This window comes from Rhinatrema bivittatum, chromosome 2 (assembly GCF_901001135.1).
Source record: "Rhinatrema bivittatum chromosome 2, aRhiBiv1.1, whole genome shotgun sequence".
NCBI lineage: Eukaryota > Metazoa > Chordata > Amphibia > Gymnophiona > Rhinatrematidae > Rhinatrema > Rhinatrema bivittatum.
The window spans coordinates 454,095,568-454,109,610 of NC_042616.1; the positions used below are offsets into that span (position 1 = coordinate 454,095,568).

Sequence of the window (14,043 nt, forward strand, 5' to 3'; positions counted from 1 at the left end):
GTGTGGGCGGAGATAAACCTACAAGTGATCCCAGTCTCCCACATCACAGGAAAAGGCGTCTCAGCAGACTTCCTCAGCAGAGAGAGCCTGAACCCGGGAGAATGGACGCTGTCGACCACAGCCTTCCAACTGATAGTAATTGCTGGGGCCTCCCAGCCATGGACCTACTGGCCATCCGTCTCAGTGCCCAAGTCCCCAGGTTCTTCAGCCGCAGACGAGAGCCGCAATCCCAAGGAATCGACTCTCTCGTCCAGACTTGGCCAGAGGAAGACTTACTGTACACCTTCCCCCCCCCCCCCCCCCTCCATGGCCACTTATGGGCAGGGTCATCTGCAAGATAGAACATCACAGGGGACTAGTTCTGCTAGTGGCCCCGGATTGGCCAAGACAATCATTGTACGCAGACATGCAAAGACTTCTTGCAGGGAACCCTCTGTACCTATCTCCACACAGGGACCTTCTCCAGCAGGGCCCAATACGCCATGAAGATCCGTCTCAATTCTCTTACGGTCTGGCCCTTGAGAGGACTCGCCTGAAGAAGCGCGGTTACTCGCACACTCTGAGCAGGGTGTCAGTCACGGCGTTTAAGTTCTCCACATCTCTGTCATCCATACAGATCTGGAAAGTATTCAAAGCTTGGTGTGAGGACCGCAGGATCCTCCCGCGGACAACCAAGATTCCCATGATTCTGGAGTTCCTACAGGATGGTATGAAGAAGGGGTTGTCTCTCAACTCCCTCAAGGTCCAAGTAGCTGCACTGGCCTGCTTCAAAGCAGAAGTGGATGGTATCTGGCTATCAACCCATCCGGACTTCTCCCGCTTCCTGAAAGAGGTTAAACAACTCCGACCACCCCTAAAGTGGCCGGTGCCTCTATGGAATCTCAATCTAGTATTAGACTTCCTAGCTGCGGCTTCCTTCAGACCAACATGCGGTCTGTCCCTATGCCTCTTAACATTGAAAACGGCATTCCTGGTGGCAATATGTTCAGCTCGTCACATCTCTGAACTACAGGCTCTATCCTGTTGGGAACTATTCCTTAGGTTCACACCTGGAACCATACAACTGCGCACTGTCCCCTTCTTCCTTCCAAAAGTGGTTTCCAAGTTTCACTTGAACCAAACCATCTTGCTACCAGCTCCAGATTTTATTTTTATTTATTTTTAAAATGAACATAAGGACTCAGAAGACTCATGCCTTCTTCACCATCTGAATGTCGGCAGACTCCTGGTGCGATACCTGGAAACATCGGAACCGGTGTGCAAAATGGATCGCTTGTTTGCTCTTCACAGTGGGAAGAAACAAGGAGAAGCAGCCTCGCGGGCAACCATAGCCCACTGGATCAAAGAAGTAATCAAGGCAGCCTACGTGGAGGCAGTAAAGCCCTTACCTCTACAGGTTAAGGCTCATTCTACAAGGGCCCAGGCAGTCTCCTGGGCAGAAACCAAGCTTCTGTCGTCCACCAAGATTAGTCAGGCAGCGACATGGTCCTCCATACACACCTTCTCCAGGTTCTACCGTCTGGATGTTCAGGCCCGGGAAGACGCAGCCTTCGCAATGGCAGTATTAAGTAGGCTACGGGCAGCCTCCCGCCCTGTCTAGGAGTAGCTTTTGTACATCCCATTGGTCCTGAGTCCCATCTGGCTACATGCTAGGAAATGGAGAAATTACTTACCTGATAATTTCGTTTTCCTTAGTGTAGACAGATGGACTCAGCATCCCGACCACGGCTGCCCCCCAAAAAAGGGAGAACCTTGGATAACAAACCTTGAGACTAAGCAAATATGGGTAAGCCGCGGCCTACCCCCTAGTTCAAGACATCCACAGTTTGTCCAGTGTCGGCGTTAATTGGTTGAATGCACTGGCGGTCTCCAGTTTGGATGAACCAGTTCACATTTTACTCAAGTTTAATCAAGTTATTTAAGCAAAGATATATCCACAATGGCTTTTCGAAGAGAATACTGAAGAGCTGAGGTTACTGCAGGGGTATCGTATTCTTTGCTCCATAAGACGCACCTGACCATAAGATGCACCTAGGATTCAGAGGGGGAAAATAAAAAAAAAAAAAAAAATGGTTTGCTAAACCGGCTCTGTTCCTGGGCATCTGTACATCTTATGGATCAAATTAGGGGAGTGCATAACATTTTTTTTGGCCCCATTTCGTTTTGGGTCTGGGGAGGGCCATTTCGGTCCATTCCCCAGATCAGAAAACTTTTTATCATTCTTTCTGTGGGGAAAAAAAAATACCCCATCCCAATTCTTTAAATTTAATTAACTACAACCCCCCACCCTCCTGACCCTCCCTCCCAAGATCTGCCAAAAGTCCCTGGTGATCCAGCGGGGGTCTGGGAGCGATCTCCCTTACTTGGGCTGTCGACTGCCAGTAATCAAAATGGCGCCGACGGCCCTTTGCCCTTACTATGTCACAGGGGCTACCGGTGCTATTGGTCGGCCCCTGTGACATAGTAAGGGCAAAGGGCCGTCTGTGCCGGCCAATCCTACCTTCTTATACTACTGGACATATCCGCCGCATTTGACACCATCAATCAGAACACCCTCCTATCCAGACTAAGCGAGATAGGACTTGAAGGTACCACAATCAAATGGTTCAGCTCCTACCTAACTAACAGATCTTTCAAAGTTACCTACAACAACAAAGAATCAAAATAGTTCCCCCTCCCACACGGCGTCCCCCAAGGATCATCACTTTCCTCCACCCTGATCAACATTTACATGCTCCCACTATGCGAACTACTCACCGACCTGGGCCTACAATACTTTATATACGCCGATGACATCCAAATACTCCTCCCCACGAAAAAAGACTTATAGAACACCCTCCTACAATGGAACTCCATCCACCCTGGCTCGAATAGAAAACCTCCAATCACAAATATTACTCACCCTCAACCACTCAAAAACTGAAATCCTACACATCTATAATAATCCCCCGGCATGGAATATCCAAGACCACTCTTCCACTCAAAACAAAAGCCAAATTGTTACAACTGTAAGAGGACCTAGGCATCACACTAGACTCCGAGCTCAATCTGAAAACCTTCATAAACACAATAATAAGAGGGCTATTACAAACTTCAAGTTCTAAAAAAAAATCAAACCCCTGCTACTCACTCAAGACTACCGGTCAATACTCCAGGCCTTCATCCTATCTAAACTCGACCATTGCAACTCCATGCTCCTCGGACTCCCAGTCTCTACCCTCAAGCCACTCCAGCTCCTGCAAAATGCGACAGCCAGATCCCTCACAAACAGCAAGCACTCCACATACATCACTCCTATACTGAAAGAACTCCACTGGCTCCCCATAACCCACAGAATTCAATATAAAGCCCTTACCCTCATGCACAAATCCATCAACAATGAAAAAACTGACTGGCTAAAGGACACCCTTCATCCTTACAACTCTCAAAGAAACCTGCGTTCTAAAAACACTGGACTTCTTACAATCCCCTCCATCAAACAGGCTCGGCTCACCTCAATGCAAGAACGCACAATTTCAATTGCAGGCCCCACACTGGAACAAACTACCAACAGAACTTCGAATGGAAACCTCATCACAAAACTTCAAGAAAGCCCTAAAAATCTGGCTTGTCCGAAAAGCCTTTCCTGACAACAATCAACCCACCCCACTGGATTACAGCACCTAACAACCAGCACTATTACCACACCAAGAGAACTGATATTGCCTCCAACAAAATTCATACGACCTCTCCAAAATTAGTTATTTTAACGATAATGTAAAGTTACCAAATAAGCATATATTACTCAATGTTACAATTGTTAAAACAAACCATAAATAATGTAATTTTACAATAGTACAATGTTAAATGTAATGATAATATGACCATAAAACAAAACCAGACCGTTGCAACTTGAGGTACTGCAAAATAGCAGATGTGTCTTACAATTATTTTTAATTATTTATAATTAAAATTAAAAAGACTTACCCGAGAGAGTGGTATCAGAAAGATGTCAGTGTGTTCGCAGTCTCATGAGCTCTTGCCCTTACAGGGCTACAGCCCCTCTCTTGACTTCACCACTTATTAATTACGTCATTTACCTACTCTCTTCAGGTTTGTCAATTGATATTATGTTTTTATAAAGTGCAAATGTGCCTCCCTTAAAATCCTTAGAAAACCCGTATTTTATCATCTAACATGCCACAACTAATTATTACAATCTTATATATTGTTTTATGCTTATCTCTCAATAGTAGTGCTGTTATATTTCTTCGCCGTGTTTCATCACTGCTTCAGATGAATCGCCCGACATTGGCCATGTTTCGGCGCACTCCTCGCGCCTGCTTCAGGGGCTACCGTTCCTTCACAAACTCTATTACAAAAACATAAATCTATAAATCCCTAGAACAATATCTATATATGTCTCACTCTACTGCGGCATTAGTACTCACGATTCAGTGTGACACAGATCCCTCCTACCGTGTTGTCTTTCAAAAAATGGCGCTCAAACGCTATTCTTCCGTCTCCACCGGATGTCAGCTGTTTTATACCCGAACCTCAAATCCAGAACTAGACTATCCACTACAGAAAGACCGCCCAATCAACTTCCTTATTAAGCCCAGCAGGGGCAATTGTGTTCAATTTAAAAATCCAACGCTGTTCGCGCTGTAGTAAACACAGATTTAAATCCCCTCCCCGCTCATCCTGCTCAATACAGTCCAAAACCGTACTATGTAAAGTTTCAAAAACATGAGATTGTTCAGCACAATGCTGAACCAATGGAGCTTCCATCCTTCCAGCATATATCTTTAATTTGGATGATAATATGACCGCCATCACATTATCAAAAGTTATAATGTAAACCGATGTGATACCCATGGGTGAACATCGATATATAAAAACAAACAAAAATCTGAAAAGGAAATTTGTGGGAGTAGGGGTAGGGCTGTCATAGGGGCTGTTTGTCCCAGCTCAGTCCTGGTCTCAGTGGAACTTTGCTGCCAATATTTCTGAGGAGAACTGTGCCCTGCACACCTCTTCCTGAATAGTGATGAACAAAGATGTGCTGTGGGGATGGGGTCACTGGTGTCAGTTGTAAATTGTATTCTTGAGGGTTGCGCAAGCACATCTAGTTTCCTGCTGGGTGAGTCAGGTGATGAACAGGGAAGATAGGCTTTGACCTTAAATCCTGCTTTTCTTGCCTGGTTCAGCTCAAACTTTAATGCAAACCCAGAGTTTATCAAGAGAATGCTGTTCTGCCTGAACCTCTCAAGAGTCTTAAGAAAAGGGCTAATGTACATTGCTTTGTAAAAGTCTTCATACCCTTGTACATTTTTTCACATTCTGCTGTCTAAAAAATATACATGCATTAAAGCTTTTTTTTTCAATGATTTATACAACATATTCTGCACTTCTCATGTGACAGAACAATATAGAAATATTCCAAATGAAATTAAGAATAGGCAATCAAGATTTTGTCTTCTAAATCTTTGCACCCTTTGTCATAGCAAACCCAAATTGGCTCTTGTTCAGAAAAAAATTAAATAGAACCGTTACAGTAGTTGAGCTGATCATAGTCCTGGATGAAGAATCAAAACATTTCTGTTTGGAGGTAAATTTGAAGCAATTTTCAAAACATGCTGTACAAGGAGCTATGGGGTATCTTTAGTGAAAGGTACAGATTAGAAAAAAGCTATAATATTACATTGTAAAGTGGAAACAGTTTGACACCACAAAGACACTGCAGTGATCAGGCCATCCCTCCAAAGTTAGTAGCTGTGGGGTACAGAAATGATTGTGTAAGGTCTCTGTGAAGCTTAAGATTACTTTAAAAGAACTAAAGAGGTCTCTGTCTGAAACTGGGGAAAATATTGACTATTAGCAATTTCAGGATTACTCCACAAACATGGCCTGTGGATGTGAGGGTGGCAATAAGAAGCCACTGCTGAAGAAAAGCCATATGATGTGCTGCTTACCATTTTTGAAAACATTTAGGAGACACGAAGATTTGTGGTCTGAGTCCAAAGTGGAGCTTTTGGTCTTGATGCTAAAATTGTGTGGCATAAATCAAATGCTGACACCATCTCTAGCATGGTGGGGACAGGGAGGCTTGTGAAGATCGGAGGAAGGATGGATGCTGCAAACTATAGGCAGATCCTGAAAGAAAATCTGTTCCAGTCTGCCAGTAGACTTGAACCTGGGGAGAAGAATCACCTTTCAGCAGGACAGTGATCCCTAAGCACAAAGCAAAAGCAACAATGTCTCAGCAAGAAGAAAGTGAATGTCCTTGAGTGGCTCAGTCAAAGCCCAGGCCTGAATCTTGATAGAACATATTTGGCAGGATCTGAAGATTGCAATCTACTGATGATCCTTGCCCAACTTGAAAGTATTTGTATTTTTCTGCCAAGAAAAATAGGCAAAACACACACCATCCCACTGTGCAAAGTTGGTAGACCCTGGCTGTTATTGATGCAAAGGGGCTTCTATCAAGTATTGAATGAAGAAGTCTAAAGTCTGTTTTTATGTTTACTTTTAGAATATTTTTATAACTATTTTTTCACAATGAAATTGTAGAGTATGTTGGCAGCGAAACAAACTCCTTATTTAATGTATTTTTTTAAAAAGCAGAATGTGAAAAGCATATAAGCGGCTTTCGATACGGTAAACCATGCCATTCTGCTAAACCGTCTATCAGACATTGGAATAGCTGGACACGCCCTCAGATGGTTCAACTCCTTCCTCAACAATAGAAGTTACAAGGTTAGAGTCAACAACAAAGAATCACCAAGCTATAAATCAACGCTAGGCGTCCCACAAGGCTCTTCTTTATCCCCGACCCTCTTCAATATCTACTTACTGCCCCTCTGCCATCTGCTCACAAACCTAAAATTAACACACTACCTCTATGCAGATGATGTTCAGATATTGATCCCCATAAAAGAATCCCTACAAAAAACGCTTGACTACTGGGAAAATTGCCTGAAGTCCATAAAAAGCCTCCTCTCCAGCCTGAACCTGGTTCTCAACACATCCAAGACGGAAATCCTTCTTATCTCCCCTGAACACTCGACCAACACCGATATTACAGCTCTTGACCCACAGATTTCTCAAACAAGAGATTTAGGAGTTATACTAGACAATCATCTGAATTTAAAGAAATCAATTAATATCACCAAGGACTGTTTCTATAAGCTTCAAGTTCTAAAAAGAATCAAACCCCTTCTCCACTTCAATGACTTCAGAACCGTCCTTCAATCTACGTTATTCTCGAAAACTGACTACTGTAATGCTTTACTCCTGGGGCTCCCCATCTCAACCACAAAACCTCTACAAATGCTCCAGAACGCAGCAGCCAGAATCTTAACCAACACCAACAGACGTGCTCACATCACCCCCATCCTCCGAAACCTATACTGGCTGCCAATAAAATACAGAATTCTACATAAAGCACTCACTATAATCCACAAAACCATCCACAAACAAGCTCACACTAGACCTTCAGACCCCTTTCAAACACCACTCTTCAGAAAGACCCATCAGCGAAGCATATAAAGGAACCCTGCAAGTCCCACCTGCTAAATACACCCGTCTAACATCCACCAAAGAACGTTCCTTCTCCACAGCAGGCCCAGTCCTTTGGAATAGACTACCGACTGACCTAAGACTGGAACCCTGTCTTCTTACCTTTCGAAGAAAACTTAAGACGTGGCTTTTCCTCCAAGCCTTCCCCTGACTCAAAATGTCACATCAGACTCAGCCCAAGGAATGGGATATTTACTAATCTCTGAACCAGTCATATATTATTTATATGTAGTTAATTTCTCTCTGTCTACTTCCCGGCTACTTTAGCCCCCAAGTTCAATCCCCCTGTTATATGTAACTTTGCTTGTTTCGGCCTTCTTGTTTGGTTACACTTGTTAATCCCCCAAGTTCCATGTAAACCGGCCTGATATGAATCCCATTCATGAAGTCCGGTATAGAAATATATTAAATAAATATAAGGTATGAACTTTGCACGGTAGCCAAAATATTCCTTCATAGGATCTTTGCTGCTCTGTTCTTGGAAAGGGTCAGGAATATCTGCTATCTTCAGAGGCTTTGGATTCTGAATTTGAAGTGGCGGGGGTGCAGAATTTTGGATGACCTATGCTCTTAAATGAGGCAGAGATATACTTTATGAGCAGGTGGAGTTAGTGCTCAAATAGGAGGAAAGAGCTTCGAAAACAGAAGGCCCAATCCTGGAATCCACAAGTAGGGACAGAAAGGTATTTCCCACCCTAACCCAAGGTAGAAGAGATTGAGAGCAACAGTCATCTCTAAGCGTATCAGACTTTCTTGAGCAAGGGTGAAACAGCACACCCTCTGAGGGGCTGACGCAATAAAGTGCGCTCAGCCTAGCGCCTAGGTTTACCTGCAGTTGGAAGTGCTAGACTAACACCCGATGCAATATGGGGAATAGAGCATCCAAACACGTAGCTAAAAGCCTCATCTACATGGCATTTACATGTGATGAGTGCTATTACCTGTTACCCCAATGCACAAAATCTCCATGCAGCCAACTCGCACTTAACCAAATTTAACACCAGCCCTGGTGCTGTCGTTATTTTGCCACACGTCAAGGGCTCAACTAAAAAACAAAAATACAGCTTTTCTGTGGTTCCTCCTCCTGAGGCATTCTAGGGGGCTGCCAGGAGTAGATTGGCGACTATGGGAGAGGAGAGGAGTAGCCTGAGAACATAGCCCCTGCTGTCTCAGAAAAAAACACACACATAACCTGAATATATAAACATGCATGCATTAAGTAACACAAATGAAACAAACCCATGCATACAATAAAATTGGTAAAGAATAAAAGACCAGATTGCGTGCACTCTTATTCCTGAGGGGCGACAAAATGGAAGCTCGTATTGAGTACCTGTTTTCCTATTGTGCGCACTGCCAAAGCTCCCTGGGCGCCCTATGCTTTTTAATGCGGCAGCTCATTAAAATATAGCATCACGCGCCCTGGAAAGGTGGATGTGCATGCATTGAAGAAACAGGCACCCAGGGAGCTGTGGCTGTGCGCACAATAGGAAAACAGGTACTCAATGGATGTACGTCTTTACACATGTGACACTGCATCGGCCGCCGCCCCCCCCCCCCCCCCGAGTTAGATAACTCTGTGTCTCTTCAAATACAGGATTAGCCTAATTGAGGCCTTTGCCTCTGAAGGATAGCATAGACAGGAAGATACACAGCTATTAACTGCTGTTTTGAGCTGGACCACGCCTACCTTTAAATGGCAATGTGCTTTGACTACATGTCCAGAGCCATTGGATAATGGGTCCAGTAAGTGGAGATTGATTTTTCAGGATCTCAAGTTTCCCATTGGTTTTGATCTCACTGGCAGTAAAGTGATATCTGAAAAATAGATACCTATGTGGTTTGATTTTCCTGGCTACGAAGTCCATGGAATATAGGGTCACAAGCAAGACAGGATTACGGTTATATATTATTTTTAACTTAGTGTTGTACAGCAAACATTGTTCAGAACAAATTATAAATGCCTTAAATGGTTGAGACAATGGTCAACTGATTTTTCTTCCAAGGCATATTTACTTTCCTTCAGTGGATCTCTGCTGTTTGGAGAAAAGCTGGAAAAGATGATAAAGGATCATGCTGAGGCCAGGAAGCTCCTTTTGCTCTGTCATGATCCCACCAAAGAGTTTTTCCAAACATCTTGCTTGCAGGAAGTTGGCAAATCACTTTACATTTAAGTCCAGGGATGGAGGCCTCATTGTGTTTCAAGTTCAAACAGCTGCAAGTTAGTAGAGGCTGAAAAGCCCTAATTTTCACTCTACTCTTGGTGTATAATTGAATGGTTTTCCTAGTATGTTGTCGTGTCACACCCCCCCCCCCCCCCCCCCCCCCCAAATACGGCTCTTGACGTTGTGACAGAAAGATAAGCATAGAATTCTGATACCTTCTAAGGCTGAGATTTTTCAGGTTGAGTACCCTGAGAAACTGCAGAAAAAAATTACAGTGCTGTATTTTAGGCATATGATATTTATAAATGCAATCAGGTGGGAATATTAGATTGAAGTACAGGGGTGTATTCATTTTATTTCATAATTCTAAAAAGTTCAGGAATTGCTTTCCTATACTGAACTTAGTGACTTAACAGATTTGTAAGGCAGAAGTAATTAAAAATGGATTCACTTTAGTTTCCATTGTTCAGTGTTTTCAGGTTGGGAAATATGTTTTTGCTAATTTGAATCTCCAGAACCGTGCTTACCTCTATGTTCCAATATCAAAATTATCACCCACTGTAACTTGAATTAATGGTTAGTGTGTGTATCATCTGTGCTCATCTTAATCTTTGGTGTAACTATCCAAACTGAGGGTCTTTACTAATTTCCTACTGACTACTAGTGATTTCGCAACAGGGAATTTCTCAGTAATTTACCTGGAGGACTTAACTGACCAGGGCTCCCTCATTCAGGAAACCATTGTGATGATGGGAAGAAAAGATAGATCTTACAAGCCCATGGATCCAAATAACTCAGGACCTGTGTATTTCAGACCTTTGGGGGAGTGGTCAGACTCTGAGGATCATCATGATTGTTTACTACATGGTTTTACAGCGGTAGAGTTCAAAGTATGTTTCAGTAGGTTGGGTTTGTTACAGATACACAGTATAGGGGGCATAGTTAATTATGTGAGCAGCAATATTTACAGTACAAATCTGGTGCATACAGGGTATATCCAATACTTATTGTGGGGCATAAGAGTACCATACTATATTAGATACTATGACAGAGGGAGGCAGCCTAATATTTATTACTCCTGGGGGAATTCTGAGCAAAAAAATGTAAAATTCTGTGCACAAAACTTAAAATTCTGCAAACTTTATATTGGTCAAAATAACACAATTTACATGACAGCCTTTAAGTAATTACATTTTAAATTAATACAGAAAAAAGTTATTACTTATGCAGAATTTTAAATATTTTGAGCAGAATTTCCCTAGAAATTCACTGTAAGAGTGTCCCTTCCACTCGCTCTCCCTACTCCCCTGGCCACTTTCCCTCTCAGGCCCCAACTCCTTCACCTGCCAGTATCTCTCCCCTCCACCTCTAGGCTCAACCCCTTCCACTCTATTGCCAGTCCCAGAGTTTGACCCCGTTCTCAGTACTGCCCCTCACACAGGCTCCCTCTTGTCCCTCTCTCTCTCACACACATGCTCCCTCTCTCTAATACACATACACACACCCTCATACAGGCACTCTCACACTCTTCACATACACACATCCCCTCATACAGGGAGGGCCCTCTCTCTTGCATACACACCCACATGAGCTCCCTTTCCTGCACATACCCAGATCAGTCCAGACAGCGGGTTTTATTCATCCCTACCAGCAGATGGAGGTAGAGAACAAAACTTTGGGCACTGCCACATATATGAGAGTGCCACCTGCAGTCCCTCAATCTTTCTCTACCTCCAGCAGATGGTAGATGTGCTAACCCTGCAGTCCTGACTGACTGGATATATTAAGGAAAATTGCTCCCCGAGGTGACAGGCTCCTGCAGAAGGGTCGTCCCTCGGGTTGAGCCAGGCGAACGGGGGGGGTTGGATGCCCCTGGCCAGCTTCAGCCCACGACTCCGGGACCACTAAAAGCTAGTGGTCTGTTTCCCTCGGTAGGCCCGAAGCCCCTTCGCCAGCCCAGGAGTAGGGAAGTACCCTTACTTTTGTTTTGTGCTTTCCTGTGTATCTAGGCCTTTAAGTTTTAAGCTTTTGTTGTAAAAAAAAAAAAAAAAAAATGTCACCGGCAGCTATCTGTTTTTGCAACAGCAGACACAAGTGAGCAGTCTGAGCGGCCTAGCAGGCAGACACCTCGGCGGGATCGTCGGGTGCAGGCCGGGCAGTAAGTGGGCGGATCAGGGGATTATTAGGAGGAGAATGGTCACGGTCTGGTCAATTTCACTCCGGTGGGGGCTGGCTGCACTCCCAATCGAGCTGCACGGTTTTCAGTCACAGCAGTGGCCTGTTCAGCGTACCGGCGGGAAATTCTTGGGGCAGTGCATCCTCTTCAGGGTTTGACAGCTGCCGCGTGGTGCGCCCCTCCTGCTCGCGATCCAGGCCGCGTGGAAGCGCTGCAAGCATAGGATTTGCCTGTTGGTTTTTTCTTTTTGCCTTTATTTTTTTGTGCTTGCTATGACTGACAAGCAGCTCAGGGAGACCTGTAGGGCCTGTGGCAGCCTGTTGGTCTGCCTGAATGACCTCCTCCTCTGCACAGAGTGTGCTGGGGGGGTCCTGACAGGCAATCAAAGCCGCGGAGGCATCTACGGACCGAGGCGGTGGTGCTTGGGTCACAGGAGGGAATGCCTATGGCCGCAAAAGTGGAACCAGATAGGGGGGCTTCTCCCCAGGGTTCTGGAGGGTCCCCACTGCTCCTGTCTTTCATGATTCGACCAAGGGAAAAAGGTCCAGATGTCTCAGGCCCTAGCAGCCCCAAGCGCCCTTCAGGGACCCCAGGGGGGTTTTCACCCGAATTTGTACCTTTGCTGCACGAAGCCTTCCTGGCTAAGCAGGCAGGTAAGTGCGGTGTCACAGAAGGCCCGGCGGGATCGGCAAAGTGGGGGAAGGTCCCCTCTAAAGGCTACGCAGGCCCGTGAATTCTACCTCCCGAGGGACGGCAAGCATGATTGGAATCGGAGGAGGAAGAGGTCTCCTCGGAGGTTGATCGGGAGGGGGACCTGACTGGGGGTCTCCCTCTGGACCCAGGGGACTCTAAAACAGAACAGGGGACCTCGGAGGGTCCCGAGGCTGAAGGCGATGATCCACGGGTGATCCGTCTTTTCAAGAGAGAGGAGCTTCGCCTGCTTATACCTCTGGTGTTAGAGGAGTTGGGAATTAAGCTCACCCTGGAGGATTCAGATGCTGAAGGGGTTAATCCGATTCTGGATGGCCTACGGAGACCCCCCAGCGCTTTCCCTATTCCAAAGAAAATCCAGAAGTTGATCAACCGGGAGTGGGATTCCCCCGACTCGGGCCTGCGAGTGGGCAGGGCGATGTCCAAGCTTTATCCGCTTCTGCAGGACCATTTGGATGTTCTCAAGGTCCCGAAGGTGGTTGCGGCAGTGTCAGCAGTCACTAAGACGACCACTATCCCAGTTGCTGGATCTTCCGTCCTGAAGGATGTTCAGGATCGGAAGTTGGAAGTGCATCTCAAACGAGCGTTTGAGGTCCTGGGACTCGGCCTGCGAGCGGCAGTTTGTGTAAGCCTGATGCAGCGGGCCTGTTTGGGTTGGATCCAGAAGCCGCAGGAGCATGCGGCCTCGGGGATTCTTTCCCCAGTCCAGGCGGCCCACCTGGAGGCGGGCGTTGCCTATGATGTAGATGCCTTGTATGACCTGGTGAGAGCCACGGCCCACGCTGTGGTGGTGGCCAGACGACACTTGTGGCTATGTAACTGATCAGCGGACGTGTTATCAAAATCGCAGCTCTGTAATCTGCCCTTTCAGGGGAAACTACTGTTTGGTGAGTATCTCGATCGTCTAATGAAGTCGCTGGGAGAGACGAAGGGCAATAGGCTGTCAGAGGATCGAAAGTCTGGCCAGAAACCTTTCTCCTCTCGGCCTCACTTTCGGGAGTCATGTTTTTGTCAGATGAGGTCCTTGAGGGGCCTCAGCCCCACAACAGTCCTCCCATAACCAATAGTCCTTTCGGGGGTCTGGAAGGACATCTAGAGGCGGATCCACCCAGGGAGCGGATGGCAATAATTCCTCACAATGAGATCCAGCAGGTCCACTCCTCATCTCTGGTAATTGGGGGCAGGCTGGCCCGGTTCTACAGGGAGTGGACCAAGATAACCTCTGACTGGTGGGTCTTGAGCCTGGTGAGAGATGGCTACGCCTTAGAATTTTCTCGCCCTCTGTGGTTGGTGTTTCTGGAGTTGCATTGTCTTTCCCAAAGCAAGCGGACAGCAATCCAGGAAACGCTTCAGCGTCTTAAGTCTGGAGGCAGTTGTGCCGGTACCAATGTATGAACAGAGGCAAGGCAGATATTCCATCTACTTAGTGGT

At 45.7% G+C, this 14,043-nt stretch overlaps 1 protein-coding gene across 1 annotated transcript in view; it reads left to right on the top strand.

The window, feature by feature from the left end:
* Nucleotides 1-13,435, top strand: part of TCF20 (transcription factor 20) — a 185,399-nt gene extending 171,964 nt beyond the window's left edge. Inside the window, exon 6 of the mRNA XM_029587130.1 lies at nucleotides 12,744-13,435. Coding sequence (XP_029442990.1) covers nucleotides 12,744-13,435 — 692 coding nt within the window. The remainder of the gene's footprint in view (nucleotides 1-12,743) is intronic.
* The last annotated feature ends 608 nt before the right edge of the window (nucleotides 13,436-14,043 follow it).